General features: G+C 39.1%; 2 protein-coding genes across 3 annotated transcripts; both read left to right on the forward strand.

Annotated features, from left to right (window-relative positions):
• Positions 1 to 9,240: 9,240 nt before the first annotated feature.
• On the forward strand, positions 9,241 to 13,471 carry LOC122045974. Of its 2 annotated transcripts, none has more exons than XM_042606437.1 (3): positions 9,241 to 9,581; positions 10,331 to 12,280; positions 12,713 to 13,471. In XM_042606437.1, exons 2-3 carry the CDS (start codon positions 10,337 to 10,339, stop codon positions 13,037 to 13,039), a joined length of 2,271 nt encoding a protein of 756 aa, XP_042462371.1. In that variant the 5' UTR covers positions 9,241 to 9,581; positions 10,331 to 10,336; the 3' UTR covers positions 13,040 to 13,471. The 2 variants fall into 2 exon arrangements, with proteins under 2 accessions (XP_042462371.1, XP_042462370.1); XM_042606436.1 differs by lacking the exon at positions 9,241 to 9,581 and adding an exon at positions 9,782 to 10,061.
• Positions 13,472 to 14,336: 865 nt separating this feature from the next.
• On the forward strand, positions 14,337 to 15,016 carry LOC122049219 (actin-depolymerizing factor-like). The gene is made up of 2 exons (XM_042610636.1): positions 14,337 to 14,599; positions 14,866 to 15,016. The coding sequence occupies exons 1-2, from the start codon at positions 14,352 to 14,354 to the stop codon at positions 15,014 to 15,016; spliced, it is 399 nt and encodes a 132-aa protein (XP_042466570.1). The 5' UTR covers positions 14,337 to 14,351.
• The last annotated feature ends 7,149 nt before the right edge of the window (positions 15,017 to 22,165 follow it).

A 22,165-nucleotide genomic window follows, 5' to 3' on the forward strand; every position in this document is an offset into this window, starting at 1 on the left:
CCCCCTGGGGTATAATTCTGATCGAGCTAGCGGCCGGAGGCTACTGGCGATGGACTAGGACGACGAATGGGACATGAAGACAAAGGATTTTAGGGACAGAAGATCCAATCTCCTTCACATGATTGATGTGTTAGTTTTTTCCCTTCTTGATCTGAGCCTTTAATTTGTGGAATTGCTTTCGATTTCTTTTTCCAATTTTTAGCTATGGTTTATCGTTTGTATAAATAAATGCAATTGATACCGTGGCAGTCAAAGTTAAGAAGAGGTCAACATTTAGACCGGCACGGGCTTACGACTCGACGAATACTCCAGCCAATCGGACCTCTAGTTCGATCAAATCCCCAAGTCTTCCTAACTCGACAAAATCCCAAGCCGAGTCCTAGTTTAATTCATAACCAAATGGCATGGTCGCATGAACCAGTAGAATAATCCGCCCAATTGGACCATTTGTTCGATCGGATTTCGTGTTCTCCAGGCTCGACGGAATCCCGAGCCGAGTCCTAGTTCAATTCAGAACCAAGTGGCACGGTCGCATGGACCAACAGAATAATACGACCGATCAGACCTTTTGCCTTATCAAATTCTAAGTTCTCCCAGCTCAACAAAATCCTGAGATGAGTCCTAGTTCAATTCAGAACAAGTGGCATGGTCGCAAGGATCAACAGAATAATCTGGTCGATCAGACAGTTTGCCAAATCAGATCCCAAGCACTCTAGGCTCAATGGAATCTCAAGCCGAGTCCTTAAAAGGGCTGAGTCCTTAAAAGAGCTGAGTCTTCCATGGAGCTGAGTCCTCAAAGAAACCTAGTCCTCGAGATGATCAACACTTTTTAGCCGTCTCGACCCTATTCGAGAACAAGGTCCAAGCTAACGTTAAAGGAGACTCGGCTAGCCTACTAGTAAAGCGTACTAATGGCGCATCAAATTAACGACTTAATATTTTTTTTTGACATCTTGTGTAATCATTGTCAGAGAATCAAGGAAATATGTTCCACGTGAGTCATACGACAAAAGCTTCTGTCCTGCAAAACAAAGAAATGGTGGGGCTATTTTAGAAAAGTTATCAGTGCTGGAGCAATATTCCTTAGGTCGAGATTGACCTGGTTGACCAAGCTTGAGTCTTGGTCATGGTTTCGATATTTGCCAATACATGCAGACGACACATGAACAATGCAAGTGCAGTTGTTCATGTGGGGAGATTGTTGGTGCAATTCCTCTCTGATCAGGGTTTGATCAGGTTGGTTGAAGAAGAGTCAAGTAGGTCAAGGTTGACCAGATACTTGACTGGGAAGTCCTAACTGGGATGTTAGGCAGAAGGAAAATCTTAGTGAGTGAAGTCAGGTCAAAGACCTAGTGAGTGAAGCTAGGCAGAAGAAAATCCTAGTGAGTGAAGCTTGGTGAAAGTCCTAGTGAGTGAAGCCAGGCAAAATAGAAATCCTAGTGAGTGAAACTAGGCAAAGGGAAGTCCTGGTGAGTGAAACCAGGCACGGGGAAATCCATATGGGTCAAGGTTGACCAGACATATGGTGAAAGTCCAAGTAGGTCAAAGGGATTGACCGGATACTTAGCACGATGAGGAAAAGTCCAAGTGGGTCAAAGGACTTGACCTGACACTTGGTGAGGGAGTCCTAGCAGGTCAAGGGTGACCGGATGCTACGCATGATGAACCAACAGGTCATGGATTGACCGGATGTTGGTTTGGGGGCTTGGGACTTGGTTTTGGACAAAAACCAAGTCTGGATCGATCAGCCGATCAATTGGCTGATGCCCAATAGATCAACTGATCGATTGGCAAGGTCCCCGCGACAAGCCTCGAGTGGGCAAGTCGCAGAGCGCACAGAACGTCTCTGGATCGATCAGTGGATCGATCCAGAGACCCCAATCGATCAGTGGATCAATTGGGGTAGCGAGTTTTGTCGCGATAAGCCTTGGATCGATCCGTTGATCGATCCAGGAAAATTCCCAAAGCACAGAGGCACTCTGGATCGATCAGTGGATCAATCCAAAGCCTCCCCGATCGATTGGGAGCAATCCAATCGATCGGGATCCGACCGTTGGCGTCGTATTTAGTTGCAGGCGAGCGTTTCCTTCAGCAGAACTTCACCGATTCATTTGAGATCACTTCAGCGCTTCCACAACTTCTCCACAAAGATCAGATCGCCAGTTCTTGAAGGTTCTTGGAGGTTTTCCAAGTCAAGAGGCGGATCTACAGCTGAAGAAGAAAGCTAGGGTTAGGGTTTCTATACTCATTGTAAGCTTTTGCTTGTATTTGTGTATCCTTTCCCTTTCTTCTTGTAGTGTGAACTTGTAGGGCTTCTCCGCCTTCGGTAGTTACCGAAAAGGAGTGTTTATTAGTGGAGGTGTGTGTGTGTGCGTGGATCCTTGGACTAGTCACCTCTTGTGAGGTGGATACCAAGTAAAATCCCAAGTGTTAGCGTTGTATATTTTTGTTTCTTGTATTTCCGCTGCACATCTTCGAAGAAACAAGCAACGTCAAGCACCGAGCTATTCACCCCCCCTCTAGCTATATTTTGGTCCCAACAAGTGGTATCAGAGCGAGGTCGCTCTTCACTGGAGTCATCGCCGGAAGGGGCAAACATAGCAAGAAGAGCTAGAGGGTAAAGAAGTTGAAGCAAAATTATCAAAGTCAAAAAATTCAAGAAGCTCAACTTCAAGATGCAATTCCAAGATGGACTTGGATTTGACACAAGGGTGGCTCCACCGTACACATCTACAAGCTTCGATTCTTGGAGATCAAGAATCGAAAATTTCTTGATGATAGAGATAGAGCAATGGTTTGCTCTCATGGAAGGATGTGAAGCTCCAACAAACTCCAAGGGCAAGCCTCTCAAGAAAAGCAAATGGAGTCAAGAGCAAGTTCAAAGGAGCAAGGCAAACGATAAAGTGACCAAGCTTTTGGTCAACTTATTGCCAAGCAATATTTTGGCTCAAGCTGGAGAATTCAAGGATGCCAAGGAGCTTTGGAGCAAGTTGGCATCAATTCATGAGATCTCCTCCACTGTACCGAATCAAGAGGAATCCAAAGAGGGAGACTCATTGGAGCAAGGTCAAGAGGAGGACTCTGAAGTTGAGAGATGCTCAACTTCCAAAGAAGAAGTTCAAGAAGAAGCTTCATCTTCGAGGGAATGCAATCAAGGGAACAAGGAGGGAGCATACTCCTTGTTCCACATACAAGATGAAGATGAAGAAGCCTCCACCTCTAGGATTGAGGGGGAGCAATCTTTGGTGACGCCGGATCAAGAAGAAGGAGAAGCTTCTACATCCGGGTCAAAAGAAGAAGAGGATGATGAAGCTTCCACCTCCAAAAGTCAAGCAAAATCAAATGGAGGAGTATCATCTTCAGATCAAGAGGAAGCTTCTACCTCTGGATCAAAAGGAGAAGATGCCACTCCGACAAGCAAAGGTATAACAATTTCAATTAATAATAAGAACCATATTATATGCTTTGAATGTAGGGAAAAAGGGCATTACAAAAGTAAATGCCCTAAATTGGCCAAGAAGAAGGGGCAAGTGGCACAAAAGAGCAAGGAGAAGCCCAAGGAGACCATCCCCGAAACAAAGAAGAGCAAGGAGCATATTGTGTGCTTCTTGTGCAACCAAAAGGAGCATTACCGAAGTCAATGCCCTAAGGGGAAGAAGAAGGTGGTCAAGGCTCTTGGAGGAAGCTCAATTCAAGGGGGAGCCTCCAAGGTAAAAAGAAAGGCAACTTTTAGTGAGCCTACCCCTTTAAATTATGGTAAAGAGCATGATAGTACTAACCTATATCATTTTAATGCTATTTACCATGAAAATAGGAGACATGATAAAGTTAAAGAAAATCATGTAGCGTTTCGTGCTAAAATCACTACACCTAGGGCTAGGAATGTAGATAAAAGTCTAGGCAAGAACTCTAAGGATTTTAGCTACAAGCCTAGAAACAAAAATGCTCATGGATTTAATGAAAAACCAAAAACTAAGGACTTAGTGATGGAAAATCAAGTCTTGAGGTCAAGACTTGACAAACTAGAAAAGTCCCTAAAAAGGATGGAAAATATCCTTAAAGGGCAAAATGAGCAAAATCTAGGTTTAGAACAACAAGGGTCATCCAAGGGCCATAGAGGTTTGGGATACAAACCAAAAATCAAAAGGGATGCACCTACTTACCATAGGGTTCTATATAGCTATAGAACTAACCCTAAGTCTAGAGGTCAAGTCAAGGATACAAGGGAAGTTATCCCTAGAAGTATCTTTGCAATGACAAACGTGACTAAGACTTCTAAGAAGTCTAAGAAAGTCACAAACAAGGTCACAAGGGAAGCAATCTCTAGAGTTGACCTAGAAAAGGTGACCAAGACTTCTAAGAAGCCAAACAAGGTCACTAGGAAGGTATCTAGGGAAGTTATCCCTAGTGAATACCTAGAGCATCCAAGGAGCACCAATAGGTTTTGGGTTCCTAGGAGCATCTTCTCTACCCCCATAGATGGGTTAGAGAGTGTCAACTCTAAGAAGAAGGGTAGTTAACCCAACTTTGAAGAAATTGACACTCAAGGAGCATTTTCAAGGTTATTATTAACCTTTGAAAATGAAATGGATTTATGATTTACTCTTTGAAAGAGTAAAATGTGCCAAATTTGAGAAGTTTTGGTTTTATTTTAAAATGGCACATATTGGAAAATCATAAGAACTACCAAGTTGGGATTTTGGTATGTTCTTAGGAAATTAACAGCAATTTGAGCCTTAATTTAAAGTGCTACTCTTGTGGAAAAATAAAATATGCCGACATTTGAGGAATAAGCTTAATTTCAATTGACATAAATTAATCAAGAGAATTAGAAATGCCCATTTAGGTTTTGACACTCTCTTGAAGCACTTTGGGCAATCTGGGGTTTAAGTTTTAGGATTAGCTAAGATTAAGGATACTTAGATAGGTAATCTAGGTATTTTATTTATGCTAGACCTTGCCATGATTGTTTGCCCATTATATGCCATGACATCATGTTTTATTTTTGCACTCATGTCTTATTATGAAAATACAAAAATATCATGTCATGTCATACATACATCATGTAGTTATAAGAAAATTTTCTTTTGAAAATTATTTCTTTTTGATGTATGCCATAACATTATCATGCATTATATTTATTTCCTTAAAATTAAGGACAAATGACATTTATCAACAAGTCAACAAGTGGCATCCTTGATGGATGTTTATTATTCAAAAAATGCCTAGATAGATATGCATGATCCCTAGATTAGGGCAAAAACCAAACTTTACATCTCACAAAGACCCATAAGGTGACTTGTATGTGGTTTAGTGCACATTAGATACAAGTGAGATGTTAGGATGATAAACAAAACTCAAGATGTTGATTTAGTGCATTCTTTTGAGTTCTAAGTTCATCAAAACACATAGTTATGTGTTTTCCCAACATTGGGAAAGCTAATGTACAAGTCATGTGCATTAAGCCCAAGGAACATGGTGGGATATTGATTTTGAAAATATTTTTTAAATGATTTTGGAAAACCTTGGTGAAGGCTATCTTTTGATAGTAATCACCATTGAATAGTTAGACACAAACTTAAAGAAAATACTAAAGTTTTTGTAAGTTTTCAAGTTTGTGTCAATCTTTGAAAATATGAATTATTTTCTTAGAAAACTATTTTTCTATGATAAAGTATATTCTAAATAATGTCTACACAAATTTTTACGATTTTTGAAATTTTCTAGATTTTTCTAGGGATTTTTGAAATTCACTGAAAGTGAATTTCAGAAACATCAGGACCTCAATCGATCACCCGATCGATTGAAGGGTCTCAATCGATCGGGCGATCGATTGAGAACAAGCTTCTCGCGAACAGAAGTCGTCTGGATCGATCCACCGATCGATCCAGCCCTCCTGAATCGATCAGTGGATCGATTCAGCATGGTCCGATCGATTGGGACCCAACTCCAATCGATCGAAGTTGCTGATTTTGGCTGGTAAAGCCTGATTTCAGCATTTTTGAACCATGATTAATCTAGGTAACCATTCCTAACCCCTCAAAATATATTTATATACATAAAAAGGGTGTTTTCATGTTGAAAACCAGGATGGATTGGTTGAGAAAGACTAAATTGAAGTTTAGGTTGAGGTTTGATTCAAATTTTGAACTTTTGAACCTCAAAACTTCTAAATTTGGGTTTCCTAAAGGTTTAGGGATTCCAAGTCATTGTTGGTGCAATGACAGAAGGTACGACCATGTCTTTAGGAGGAGGTACTCTTTAAAGACATGAAAACTATTTTTCATGAACCTTGGAAGGTGGTTAACCTTTTTTTTTAAGAACATGCTCAAGGTTGAGCATTGGATTACAATGGAGAGTGAATATCTTCATTGTTTACGTTATAAATGCTCAAGGTTGGTCATTTGTCTACATTGGGGGAGAATGTAGGGTTAAGGATAATGAAGGGTATGAGACCTTCATTATCGTGTTGATCACAACGAGTGAAGTTGTGAACAATGTTGAGCAACTCTTCAGGGAGAGAGTCTCTAAGGGGAGAGTTTTTTCAACAAGTGAATTTGTTGATGTGTGCCCAACGATGGGGGCATGTTGTGATGTGTGCCAATAGGGGGAGAATGTAGGGTTTAAGTTAGGCCTTCATTATCTAAGAGGGAGTCTGCCTTCTTAGAGGGAGAATGTAGGTTGTAACTTACGCTCTCATTACCTAGTGGCATGAGAAAGAAGTTTTAGGCTATGAGACTAGCCTAACTTAAATGTATTGTCAAACATCAAAAAGGGAGAGATTGTCGGAGCAATATCCCTTAGGTCAAGGTTGACCTGGTTGACCAAGCTTGAGTCTTGGTCATGGTTTCGATGTTTGCCAATACATGCAGACGACACATGAACAATGCAAGTGCAGTTGTTCATGTGGGGAGATTGTTGGTGCAATTCCTCTCTGATCAGGGTCTGATCAAGTTGGTTGAAGAAGAGTCAAGTAGGTCAAGGTTGACCAGATACTTGACTCGAAAGTCCTAACTGGGATGTTAGGCAGAAGGAAAATCTTGGTGAGTGAAGTCAGGTCAAAGACCTAGTGAGTGAAGCTAGGCAGAAGAAAATCCTAGTGAGTGAAGCTAGGTGAAAGTCCTGGTGAGTGAAGCCAGGCAAAATAGAAATCCTAGTGAGTGAAACTAGGCAAAGGGAAGTCCTGGTGAGTGAAGCCAAGGACAGGGAAATCCATATGGGTCAAGGTTGACCAGACATCTGGTGAAAGTCCAAGTAGGTCAAAGGGATTGACCGAATACTTAACACGATGAGGAAAAGTCTAAGTGGGTCAAAGGGCTTGACCTGACACTTGGTGAGGGAGTCCTAGCAGGTCAAGGGTGACTGGATGCTAGGCATGATGAACCAACAGGTCATGGATTGACCGGATGTTGGTTTGGGGGCTTGAGACTTGGTTTTGGACAAAAACCAAGTCTGGATCGATCAGCCGATAGATTGGCTGATGCCCAATCGATCAGCTAATCGATTGGCAAGGTCCCCGCGACAAGCCTCGAGTGGGCAAGTCGCAGAGCGCACAGAACGCCTCTGGATCTATCAGTGGATCGATCCAGAGACCCCAATCGATCAGTGGATCGATTGGGGTAGCGAGTTTTATCGTGGTAAGCCTTGGATCGATCCGTTGATCGATCCATGCAAATTCCCAGAGCACAGAGGCACTCTCGATCGATCAGTGGATCGATCCAAAGCCTCCCCGATCGATTGGGAGCAATCCAATCTATCGGGATTCGACCGTTGGCGTCGTATTTAGTTGCAGGCGAGCGTTTCCTTCAGCAGAACTTCACCGATTCATTTGAGATCATTTCAGCGCTTCCACAGCTTCTCCACAAAGATCAGATCGCCAGTTCTTGAAGGTTCTTGGAGGTTTTCCAAGTCAAGAGGCGGATCTACAGCTGAAGAAGAAAGCTAGGGTTAGGGTTTCTATACTCATTGTAAGCTTTTGCTTGTATTTGTGTATCCTTTCCCTTTCTTCTTGTAGTGTGAACTTGTAGGGCTTCTCCGCCTTCGGTAGTTACCGAAAAGGAGTGTTTATTAGTGGAGGTGTGTGTGTGTGCGTGGATCCTTGGACTAGTCACCTCTTGTGAGGTGGATACCAAGTAAAATCCCAAGTGTTAGCGTTGTATGTTTTTGTTTCTTGTATTTCCGCTGCACATCTTCGAAGAAACAAGCAACGTCAAGCACCGAGCTATTCACCCCCCTAGCTATATTTTGGTCCCAACAATCAGAATGACAGAATAGTCAATCTTATTTTGGTAATGCATCAATATTCATGCAAAGAGAAAAAAGTAATACTATAAAAAGGATATCTATCTATAGGCATAGGTAAACTTCATCAGAGTTCAATGTTTATTGTCCCTGATTTTGGTTCCTTCTTTCTCCATCATTTGAGTGTCGGAGTGTCTACATCGGATATCCCTCCCTGGCTCAATTACTAATACTTTCTTCTCCTAGTTTTTGTTTTTGCCATGCGGTCATGCACAACACCAAGTTCCTCTTGCCTAGAGTCTTCTCGCAATTAACATTGGAGCCAGCTAATCAATACACCATCTTCCTCGCCTTTAAACAGAATCAACAGTCATTAATATTTTAACGAGGGGTCAATATTCAATTAAAATCTAACTAAATTGAACTGAATTAATCAGACTAAATCGTACTTATTTTTTTTAACAAATTAAATCAATCGATTTTTTTTTTTAAAAAAAATTGAATGAATGAAATATCGATTACTTCGATTAAAAATTAAATTAATTATTTTGTGATTTTTTTTAGTTTTTTTAATAAAATTTAATTTTGATCTTAAAAAAAATCTAAACATTCCACTTAGTCTAAAATTCTAGATAATTCGACATGTTTTAATCAAATAAGAAATTTTAAAATTAAAAGCAAATCAAAATAATTAATTTCTTTAAAAAAATATTTCAAATAAATAGAATTAAATTTTAAAATTCAATCAATTTACTCGATTTATTCAAGTTAATCGATTTTTTTTACTTGTCTATGTTCTTCCAGCTTTGGCCTTAGCCATGGCCAAATGACGCTGCTGCTTGGGCCTGTGGGGGACAAAGCTGTCATTCATTGCAGACCCGGTTCCCATCCCAGTTTTTTTGGCCAAAGCAAAGGATATTCCGGTAATTTCATCTTTCCTACTCCGACGGCGCCATGGGCGATCATAAAGCTCTCGTCTTTAAGAAAGTAATTAACTATTATCCTCCTTGTGTGTGAGTGTTGTGTGGGTGTGTGTGTGTGTGTGAGTGTTGTGTGGGTGTGGGTGTGTGTGTGAGAGAGAGGGAGACGCTGGGGGCGAGCTCGGCCCCGATAAGAGAGACAAAGATCAGATATCACATACATTAATCTTTTCCTGTTTGTTTAATCGCTTTGTTTAGTAGAAGCGAATCATTCGTGCCCAAATGCCAAGTTTTCCATGCAAAGAGAGCCGAAGGTAGCGACTTCAGCAGCGCCGCCGGCGTCCATTGGGTCATTTCTCTGGTACCGGTTGCTATCAGCTGTGCCGGCGGCGGATTCTTCTCGTTATTCGGTGAACGCTGGTACTCTTCTTCTCAATGCAGCCGTCGATCTCTAGTAAAAAAATAGCTTGAAAGTTTAGGTTTTTCTCGCTCTCGATCGTGCTTTCAGGAGCAAGATTTGCTTGTGTTTTTTTTGGCCGGCAGAAAAAAAAACAAAAATGTCTTCTTTATGTAATATGGAAATCGTGCGATAAATTTCTGAGGAGAGATGCGTCAGATCTGCTGAGTTTGGGGAGCTTTCCTTTGGCTTTTCCTTGGCCGGGATTTCCTCCGTTGAGAAATGGAAACCTATTTTGGATGATTAAAGTCCATCTCGGGAGATTTCCCATCCGTTAGATGATATTTCCAAATCAATTGGGGAAGATATGGGAAGATCTTCTTGCCTTCATTTGGTTTTATTGCTTTTATTATTCGCCATCCTTTGTGATTTCCTGCAATATTTCAGAACTAGGGTTCTTCCTCCTTTCTCCTCCTTCGGCTGCTGATCGCGCGCCCAAATGGGTATCTGTCTTCCTTTTCTTGTCCGATCTGAAAACTTTTCTCCTCTGGTTGTTAATAGTAGTTAATGATTCTCATGGTTTAGATCTTCAAGTTTCTCAATAATCTGAAAAAAATGAAGCATCTGTTCTTTAACTGCTTGAAGCTGACTAAAAAGAAAAGAAAAACATTTTCTCATGTTGCATTAATCTGTTTGATACTTTAGTACCTGCCATGTTGTTACTTATTCTTGATCTCGATTCAATTATGTAATAACTGCCATTGTTCTTCAGCTGTTCATGTTAACTATGGGACAAGATGTCGTTTTTGAGCGTCAAAATCATTCTCAAGCAAGACTGAGGAATAGAGTTGCTACCGTGCCAAGTCGGAGCAGTAAGAAGGTAGAGGAGAATGAAAGAAAAAGATTGCCTGCGAACAGATACAAGTACCTGAATAGGTTGGATGATGATTTGAGAGAACTCAATCGCAGTTATTCGTCGAGTCTTGATTATGAAAGCATGAACTCCAGAAAGCTCAGTGCTGATAATGAAGTGCTAAAAAGAGGATCCATGTATCAAAGCTCTAAAGAAGTCAGGAGAATGAGAAAGCAACGAGAAGGGAGGATAAAAGTAGACTCCGGGTGCAATGAAGATGCTTTCATTTCGTTTGAGATTATAGATCACGTGCCTCAGCATGTTGCTAATAAATCTAATCAGTTTCCAGATAAGAAATTTTTGCCTCTTGTGAGTTCGAATTCAGATTTAGTTAATTCGATAAGCACAAGCTCCACGGAGTTTCTGGATCTTTCATTCCGTGATCTTCTTAACAAGCCTTTTGTTACTGACAAGACTTGCTTAGACTTTGTACCAGCAAAAGGCAGTAGCATAGATGATTTCATGGAAATCTGTTTGCATTCTGTCGACAAACAAACTCCTAGAGAAGTTGTTCCTCGGTTTTTAGAACTGGGTCTGCTCAAGGATCGAAAGGCTCACTGCTATGAAAAAATTCATCCTGCAGAAAATACTTTTGAAAGAGATTCGGCAAACATTCTTCCAAAATGCTTCTCAGAAAATGCAAAAATGTCACATGCTTTTTTGGGTTTGGAACACAGCATAGCTGATGCAAGAGGATCAAAAACTAAATTTAGTCAGCTGAAAAGAATCTTTGATCCGATCTTGAAATCCAAATCTTTGCGAGATTCGTTTCCTGCAGGAACACAAAACACTGGGCTGAAGGCAGCATTACAGAAATCTTTACTAAATGAGATTTCTACAAAAGAAGAGGATATAAAACTTGGTTCATGTTTGACTCAAGGAGCGTTCTTACAGGCTGCCATATCTCCTGCTCATCTACACGGAATTCTTAAATTGGATATAGAAAATGGTCACCCTTCGTTTGAGTTCTCTCTACAAGATCCAGAAGAAGTCCTATTGGCAAAGACTTGGAAAACTGCTAGTGCATTTAATTGGGTTTACACATTTCATAGCTCTAAGAAGAAGATCAACACTAGTCGGGGGACTGACGACAAGCATGGAACTTTGCCTCCTTTAGTTGGGCAGATGCAGGTTTCTTGTTATCTATGCTCGGAACTCAGAGAAAATGGATCCTTGTTTAACTCGACTGTAACGGAGTTTGTGTTGTATGACATTACACGAGCAAGAAGGAATTTTTCCATTGAAGAAAGATCCAAGTGTTGTTCAGATCCAGCTCAAGCTGTATCTAGCAATGTAGTGGAAGATCTGACACCAGCAGGAGCGCCAGAGAGAAACAAATCAGCAGAGTACCTGGATTCATCCAGACTTGGATTAAGTAGTTGCAACTCCGATACTTCAGCCTCTTACCCTTGGTTATCGAAAGATTTACATCCACAACATGAGATTGCAGCAATTGTGATCCAAGTTCCCTTCAACAAAAAGGAAAATTCAATAGAAAAGGAAGAGTTTCGCCCTAAAGGGAACCAAAAAGCATCTAGATGTTCCCCAATTGATCGGAGAAAGGAAACAAGAAGTCACATGAATTATCCAATTGTAAAGGTTGTCACTCCAAGTGGGAATCATGGCCTTCCTAATACTGTTGGTGCTGGCCCATCTTCACTTCTCGACAGATGGAGGTTTGGTGGAGGCTGTGATTGCGGTGGCTGGGACATGGCCTGCCCAATTATTGTGTTTGATAATCAACAAGGGGATGATTGGATAAACCATTCAGCATCGGAATTTCAAACACCCATGTCACTTTTTCTTCAGGTATACCTCGCAGTTTCTTCTTCTTTCATGAGATTCTGATTGAGTATGATCTCTTAGCCTCTTTCATACTTCTTTAACTAGATAAAATTCCATGTAATCATATCTTGTCATTTTGTGCCAACGTCATATAATGGAAAATGATAAATTAGTTTGGCTATTCATATTAGAAATGACAATTTTTCTTATTATGTTCTTGTTGTCTTTGTTCATTTTGTGCCAAAATGCTTAAAAGATGATATTGAATTAGTTAGAAACCTTTAGAGATAGGTTTAGATGATGCAAAATTAGTGAGTTTTCTGAGAAAAGATCAATTCATCTCTTGTGCTTGTGTCTAGCATGACTTCCAGTTCATTGCCATTGTAGTTTATGTTTTTGTCTTGCTCATTTGTCTCTGCCATATTTCTAACACATTCAATGGTTTATATGCAACAGGGAAGCAAGGAAAATGTACCTGCACTAACGATAATGGCCGATAAAAAAGGGCAATATTCAGTCTATTTTCACGCACAATTCTCCGCGCAACAAGCATTTTCAATCTGCATTGCCATATTACATTCCTCTGAACTGTCTTCTGCCATCACTCAGGAGAAGACCAGACAAAGGTTATATTCTAATTCCGTACGGTTGCTCCTCGAGGAAGAAGTGAGGCATCTGATTGAAGCCGCTGAAAGCGAAGAGAAAAGAAAAGCAAAAGAGGGAGTAGAACAAATACCTCCCTTTTTCCTAGACACACCTTTCTCTCCTATGGGCAGGGTGTAGATTTAGTCCTCAAAGGTCAAGAAATTCCCCAAAGCAGCTTGCTATACACCACTTGAAGACCGGAACCATAGATGAAGATCAGTTGCCTATTTCAGTCCATGTAGCAACTGTGTTAGTTCTTGTGCATTCTCATAAGTGATAGAAAAGGATACGGTGCCATCTAAATGATACTGATACATGACCGTATGCGATGGAGAAATATTGTAAATCACGAGTGCAGATGCTAAATTCATCGGCAACTCTTTTGCGTCTAAAGGATTGATCAGTCGACGACGAGGATTCAACTAGTGAGAGAAATCAGGTACAACCACAAAAGCAATTGAAATGAAGTGGTTTGTTTGATCATGGAGAGTAGTGTAGTTTGAAGTTTGTATGTAGCTAATGATCTATAATGAAAATTTCACTTCGATCATGGTTTATATTTTTCATGTATGGGAATCAACTAGCAATGAATTTATAAAAATATTAATAAAACATTAACAAAATATACTCACTTTTTTTTTTAATAATAATAAACCTGTAAAAATAACAATCAATCTACTCATTTAAGAAATAAGGCCAAACAAAAATAAAGTCGCCATTTCATAGTCAGATGATATATTTTAATAATGTTACAAATATTTTTGTGTTTGATTTAATTTTGATAATTTCTACCTCCATTCTCACAAATCCTTATTAATAATTTTTTTTATTGTCTAAATTTTGTTAAAGCTAATAATGTTACATAGTTGATTAGGTCAAACTATCAATTGCGCAATAGTTTATAAATAGAAAATAAATCTTACATAGAATCCCTTTCGACCATCGAATCTAACCATGATTTGATTCGTCTATTGATAGCCCCTCTTATTAATTAACAACCAAAAGATCAAATCTCAATCCAATTGAATGGTGAGAAAGAAATCCTTCATAAAAATTTTATAGCAACCTTCTTCTTGGGATAGCTCTTCTCTATATAAATTGTCTTGTACTATGGATGAGATATGAACAAACAAAGGTTGCTTCATTTCTCTCTTGGAAGAATTCTCTTGCCTCACAATTCGCTATTTCTATTAACAAATTCTGTCTCTTCTCGTCCTCTTCCTCGTGATCCTTCTTCGATTACTCTCCTTGGAGCTCCTCATTTCATCACTATGGTAAATAATTGAAAAATCCCTCTCCCTTCTTTTTTTTAATTGCAATTGTATAGATTTAGGCACCTAATTGTCTGTTTCATAGTAGCGAAAGGTTTTTTGTGAGATACAAAGCTAAGTATGATAATTAGTTTAACCACTTGTTAATTCCATTGTCAAAGGCGAATTCGGCATCCGGAATGGCGGTTAATGATGAGTGCAAGCTCAAGTTCTTGGAGTTGAAAGCCAAGAGGAACTTTCGCTTCATCATCTACAAAATTGACGAGGCTTTACAACAAGTCATGGTGGACAAGCTTGGCCAACCCCATGAGAGCTACAATGATTTTACCGCATCATTTCCCCCCAACGAGTGTCGCTATGCTGTATTTGATTTCGACTTCGTGACGGATGAGCATTGCCAAAAGAGCAAGATCTTCTTCATTTCTTGGTATATATAGCAAAAATTCATATTTTATCTATAAAAATGCTTCGATAAAGTTGTTATCGTGTGCTCTAGAGATCACGGATTCATGTCTAAAATATAATCTCTTGCAAAGTAAAAAAAAAAAAAAAGACGATGTACGATAAATCATTCTCTGGAATCCCGTATTGATAGGAGTTTTGTACATTAGAATGTTCTTTAACTACAAAAATGCTTAGGTACAAATATTGATGATCTAATTTTAAAAATTATTTATTTATATTTGGATACAGGTCTCCAGACTCATCAAAAGTGAGGAGTAAGATGTTATATGCGAGCTCCAAAGACAGATTCAAGAGAGAGCTCGATGGTATTCAAGTAGAGTTACAAGCAACCGATCCAAGCGAGATGAGCCTCGACATTGTTAAAGATCGAGCTATATGAACTTTTCATCCTTCTTCAATCCATCAACCAAGCAAACTAAATTATCTTTCTATCAAGTTTCCCAAGCCAAATTTATATATTCTTATATGCCTTCTTCTGCAGTTCAACTATTATTTGATTGTTTTTTTCTTCTACAAGACTCATTGTATTCATCATAAGAAGGGGGCAAATGGATTAAGTTAATTTAAATATATTTAAAGAGTATTTAACTCGAAAATACTGTAATCAAGAATCAATTTTTTTAACTTCATGTAACGCTGACACTTTGAAGACTTCAATTAATAATAAATTTAATTAGTCTTATTAACTAATTTTGGGATGATCAATCCAACCCCATAAAATTTATTAGGATAAATCGAAAAATACTCGTTGTGGCCGGCTAAGAAACCCAGCATCTTTTAGTTGTGCGCCCCATTTGGAGAAAAAATTCTTACAAATTCACTATAACTAGAGATCGAATTGCGGGTGCTGAGTGACAATTGGAATATCCTACCGCTGCACTATAGTCTCAAGACAGAAGACTTCAATTAATGTCTGTTCGACAATCTACTGGAGATTTGGGAAATTAGCCAAATTTAAATTACATTGAATGAAATTTAATTTATTTGTCAAGATGACCTGAGCAGATAATTTCAAGCTGCCAGCAGGAGTTGATTTTTGCCAAGTGCTAAGTGCAAACTGCGTAGTGGCTGAGCGGGTAGAGCGTGCAGAGCAGATGAGCGAGCAAGCGGAGCGGATGAGCGGATGAGTGAGCAGAGCAGAGCAGAGCGGATGAGCGGATGGGTGAGCAGAGCAGAGCGGATGAATGGAGGCTTACGATGGATGCAGTTTCCATGAAACAGATTCTCCCCACCTCCGGCTGTGCTTCGAGGGTTTCTCGAGTCATCTATTTCCCAAGATACAATGATTATCCATGATGCACACTAAGCACTGATGGTTACTGAGAACTAAGTGATACCCGACTGCTATCTCGAGTATACTGCCGAGTAAGAGATGCACGACAGAGGATGAGGGGAAACATAGGTGAAGAGCTCCAGCTTTAGTGTACGTAACCTCTTTTGCTAATGATCACAACCTCCCTATATAAGAGCTCAAACTAATGGGCAACACCAATGATCATTACTCGCCGAGCTGAGAAACACCAACGTTTTACTCGACCGTTTAAATTCTATATTAATCTTAATTTAATACTTCCGTTACACACTTAAATAAGTAGTAAAAAGATTTACGTCGTAACATGTTAGTTGTTCTACTTAAGCAAACTTTACCCTGACTAGTCCAACATTCGACGTGCGCAAGTCATGCTCGCACATGAGTCAACTTGGTTCAGTGGAATCTGGGCCCTAGATTTAGACCCCCGCTGCACACCCATGCATAAGAGAGAGAGTCTTTCCCTATGCATTTGTTCACACCATCAATGCATGTGAATTAATATAAGTCAACCAATATGCCTTGAAAACTCCCAATATAGGACTAAAGTTCTATTTATAATGGAGCTTCTTTCCTCTTCCACCTCTTCTCCATTCACATATATCCAACAATCCCTCATATGAATAGAGAGAGGGTATGTGATAACATTCACCAATTGAGTCCAATATAGGAGAGGTAGGTTTTACCTTTTGAACCTTAGCTTGTGAAGATCTGTTTGCTTACTGGTTGACAGTAGATACGATGTCCTTGAACTGTTCTACCATTTATGTAAGCATTGTCAAATCTTACCCAAGACTCTTTCTGATACAACTTAGTTCTCATGAGTTTGTTTGTTCTTGGCCATGAACATGCTTGGTTCTGTCAGAAGCTCTAAGAATTGTGTCTCTAATTATCTTCGAAGCATCACCACTTCTTTCTCATATTGGTGATCTCTCGAGTGTAACCATCCACTCTTCTTAATCATTAAAAGTCTATCAGCTTATCTTGGTCTGATCACTGTTTTATTAGGTTATCCCTCACAGTGTGTCTAGTCAGTGCAAATTAGTTGTCCCTTTGAATCTAGTTCTTGGAATCTATAGTCAGCATAGGTTGGATGTCGTCTGCACTGATCACTGATAACGACATCAAACCCATCCCTCGCGATTGTTAGAATGTATACTAAAAGTCTAGCTTTTTGTATTAACATTCATTTTGAAATAAGAATCACATTGGTCAAATGTCTATATTTATGCTAAGTGTAGTTGTCTATTTAATTTATATTGTAGATAACATGGTGTGAGGTGACACACAGAAGATCATGTTATCAGTTCCTTATAAATTATAAATAGTAGCTCACAACCAAAATGGAATGAGACAAACCATTGGAGTGGTTGTAGTGTAATTTGATATTAGTTTATCTTGACTATAAAATTACACTAGTACACTATGAGTGTATTGAGCAGGACCATTTGAGAGAGTTTCTTTTTATACTGACTACATAAAAGAATAAAACCTCTGTTATTATGGAAATACGTACTCTTAATCATGATATAATAACAAACACGTATACTTAATATTTATTTCTTTAAATTTTCAAATAGTGAGATTTAGTTCGTTAAATCAATAGGCCCGATAAGTTGGGAAATGATATTATTTATATGGCGTGTTGTTGATTATAGAATGAAACTATGTCCTAGTAATATAGGTTGATGATGACCCATTGAGGAGCTCATAAGGATTGTCAAGTAAACCCTGCAGGTGGACTTAGTTCGACATGACAATAAGCCTGAGTAGTACTACTCTTAGAGCTAGATATTAATTAAGTGAGTTGTTAGTAACTCATTTAATTAGTGGGCATTCGATATCTTAAACGCAGGGAGACTAACACACTCATGATAAGAAAGAACCCATATTGTAATATGGGATTGTTGCGATATTGCAATAATAACTCTTTAGTGGTATGAGTTATTATTGATGAACTTGAGTTGGGTGTTCGGGGCAAACACAGGAAGCTCAAACTCATCGGGAGACCAAAACTAATTCCTCCTCTCGGTCCCTGTTGTAGCCTCTTATTTATAAAGCCTCATATCCACTTAAAGCCAAGTTTCTTACCCATCTTGTTATGGCCGACCAAGCCAAGCTTGGAGCCCAAGCTAGGTGGTAGACCACATAAAATTAAAAGGGTATTTTAAATTTTAAAATCTTTCCTTTTGTGGAAGCCATGATTTTAAAAGAAAGTTTTTAAATTTTAAAATCTTTCCTTTTATAACTATCTACAAAGGATTAAGAAAGAGGTTTGATATCTTCCCTTATTTGTAGTTAAAAGAAAGATTTTAATTTTTGATAAAACTTTCTTTTTTTGTAACCATCCACATGTTTTAAAAGAGAGATTTTAATTTATGAAATTTTCCTTTTATAACCAATAAGGGATTTAAAAGAAATTTTTTATTAAAATTTCTTACCGGAAACAATAAGGAAGTTTTAATTTTATATTTAAAACTTTTCTTGTTTGGAGCACAAGTATAGGGCAGGGCCGGCCATGACAAGCATTAAAGGAAGTTTTAATTTTTTGTTTTAAAACTTTCCTTTTTAGTCATTGGCAAGGAATATAAGGAAGTTTTAATTATGTTTAAAACTTTCCTTTTTTGCCAAGATCAAGGATTATAAAAGAGATGGAGGGGTGCCTCATGAGATAACACATCTTCTATTCCCCTCTTCCAACCCTTTGGTGGCCGACCCTTGTCCTTTTCTCTTCTCCTTTTGTTTTCTCTCTTGGAGGCCGGCGCATTAAGCATTGCTTTCTCTTGGTGGCCCGTTGCTTGAAGGAGAAGAAGAAGAGAAGGAAGCTCTCTTGTTTAGCATCCCTTGGAGGTTAGTTGGTGGACGAATCTAGGAAGAAAAGGAAGAAGCTTGGGTGGATTTCATCTTGGAAGATCGTCGCCCACACGACGTCCAAGAGAATGAGAGGAATACAGCCGAAGATCAAAATGTCTATAAGCCACAAAAGGTATAACTAGTTATTAGTTTCCGCATCATAACTAATTCATCTTTTGTATAGATCTTGAAAAATCAAACATAAGAGGTTATCGGTTTTAGGTTATCATTTTTGTTATCAATTTTATTGTTCGATTTTATGTTTCGATATTGTGCTTCTATTGAGGTCTCTGTAGTTAAACCTAGTTTACTGTAAGAAGTTAAATATTCAATTTCTTTGAAAGACTTTGTCTAGGAAGTGGTGGATGATCCCATACCCAAGAAGGCCTAGTGCCTCGCCATGTTTAACCTAGAAGCTGATCTTTGAAATAGATATTTGCTTAACTTCTGTAATATGATTTAACTTAGGAAGATCACATCAGTTAAACTTGGAGTAAAAATGTTAAGTATCGATTCCAATCCAAGTTTAACTTCTGAAGGATAATTTGGATTAATAATGTTAAGCATCGTTTGCAATCCAAATTTACTTTCAGTAGAGCACATGGGTAGCTAGGATAGTTCTATGCTTGTACAAATTTTTGTACAGAGGAACTAGGACGATATTTCGAGTAGCAACCAACAATTAGTATCAAAGCTAGGTTATACCTCTGTGTGTTTGGTTTTTAGTTTAATTATGCACATGTCATACATATTTTATGCAGGATAATAGTAGGATATGCAAATAGATTAACTCTGTGGTTGCAGACTCCAACTATTATGACCTATTGTGATTGTGTCTGATTGGACCCTCGGACATGTCGATGACATTTTATATGTGTGCATGATTGTATTTATTAAATACAGCAGGAGCTGTATTAGTTTTAGGATTTTACATTTTGTTCGATCTAGACTTTATGTACATTCCTTTGGGGAATATAGGATCGATATATATAAAATTTTATTTTTGTTGTGGATCGTATCCTTACGAGGCGTGGTACTATTTAAGGACCAGGGGCACAGTAGAAAAGGAAGCTCGATGGACGCGATGATATGAGCCCTAGGGCTAGCGGCTAGTTTTGACAACTGCTAGGGCTAGCAGCACACGGAGGACAGTGATGGAAGAGACCAAAATAGTTGGAAAATTATTTTTCCATATTTATTGCTTTTATTTGCTGTGATGTGTGTGTGTGCATGTTAAAATCCTCATCTTAAATAACTAAGTGGGAGAGGGATTTATAAATAAATTCCACGGTCTCTATTACTAGTTTGTAAGTGATGCAAACAAACTTGCGCATTGGCTCTGAATGCCTTCCTCCACATCGGATGAGTTTGTTTGCGGATCACTTGATCAAACTTTCTTTATGGATGATTATAGGAAATTATTTAGGAGCGTGTGATCTTCTCCATCTGAAAGGGCACAATCCTATTTAATGGACTAAGTATCAAGTAATGGTATACACTTAGGCGCATTTAATAGTATCTTCCCCATCGGAGTCACTGCTATTATTTGTGTGACTGAAAAATACCAGCTATTAATTTTATTTGTTATAAAGTTAGGTTGACAAGAATAAAATTAATGGGTAAAACCTCCTCTTACAAATGTTTGAATTTGTATACATCCACACTATCGTGGCATACAAAATTCACGGTGTTTTGAGATGTTGGTGAATTTAAATGATATTGTTTGAGGAATCAATATTATTCTAAATTCTTAAGTTTTGACCAAAACTTATTTTGTGATTTTTAGGATGACTTTTAACCCACTTGCTATTATTCTGAAAGAGAACAAACTTACTGGTCCCAATTACATAGATTGGCAAAAAAATCTGAATATTGTCCTAACTGCTGAAGGCTATATGTTTGTACTGTTAGAGGTCTGCCCTAATGAGCCTAATAGTGATTCTAGTGAAGAGGAGATTGAGTATCATAAGAACTGGGTCAAGGCAGATGAGATGGCGCGGTTGTCACGCCCCGGGGGGGGGGGGTCCCTGTCCGAGGAAATTTCGACAACACCTCCCCTGTACGGCGGACAATATGAAATATTACTACATACAAAATATACATCAGCCACACTCGGCTGGAATATATGCACAAATAGAAACAACATAACACGCAGTTTAATAAACTCAGCCTACCCAGCTGGACAAAATGAAATAACACATAACCACCATCTATAACCATCAGCCTAAACGGCTGGAACAAAATAGAAACACACACAGCGGAAGACAGAATGATAAATACTCAGCCTACACGGCGGGATGTAAACGCAGCGGAAATCACAAAAGAAAACAAATGTATGACCGACAAAGTCACTAACTAAATTACCTACAACCACCAGACTAGACTCTAAAAACACATCGACTTGTTCAAAACCAAAATACGCAAAACTAATATACATCCAAACAGTGACAAGACCCAAAAGAAACTATCCTCGAGTGTGACGTGGGACCGGCAGCCGAGACTCTCCAAGCATCCATAACTCATCTATCTGTTACTTGGCGAATGAAAACCAATTTGCGAGGTGGTGAGTATTGGAACTCAGCGGGTAAGGGAAGAGATAGTGCATGAACATAACATATAACTAGAAAGTGAGCCAAGAGTATACAGTCTCATAAAAGAAATAACAGATACTACAATAGAACCAAAATAAGCACTCATACCTGAAACCATATCCTAGGCTAGGTATAGTGGGACAGAACTGGTACTAATCTGCTACAGTACTACTCATAACTACAGAGACAACAAGCAAGGTATACACAAGCAATAACAGCGTATGTAAACAACAGCAGTAAATAAGCAATAACAGCATATATAAACAACAGCAGCAAAAACAAATATAATAACAACAGCGTATGCACGGATGGTCACTCCCGCCCACCTCTCTGCACCATGACCCCTGTATGGTCGAGAGACCGGGTCAGTGACAGACTGTACACCACTCTAGCTACCACTCACACAAGTGGCCGAGGGGACAGTTGCATAGTAGCTAACTAGCTACATCTGCGACGGGGTCCCTGCTGCTCGTACTCCAGCTACCACTCACACGAGTGGCCGAGTGTGGCAGGACAGGACAAGCGGCATCAACTCCAGCTACCACTCTCTCGAGTGGCCGAGGATGCGGCATGCATGCAATGACATGATGCGAACAATGCAACAGTCATCGTATATATATAAGCAGAAACAGGTATGCTACATGAAGCCAGCATGCTCAATACGGTACATAAACAAACAATAGTTAAAGCATACAAATATGATATTTAGTATCTGCTACTGATTATGGACAACAACAAGAGACTGTATAGATATGGAACGAATTTCTCAAAGATT

The sequence above is a fragment of the Zingiber officinale genome, chromosome 2B, assembly GCF_018446385.1.
Source record: "Zingiber officinale cultivar Zhangliang chromosome 2B, Zo_v1.1, whole genome shotgun sequence".
In the NCBI taxonomy this organism is placed as follows: Eukaryota; Viridiplantae; Streptophyta; class Magnoliopsida; order Zingiberales; family Zingiberaceae; genus Zingiber; species Zingiber officinale.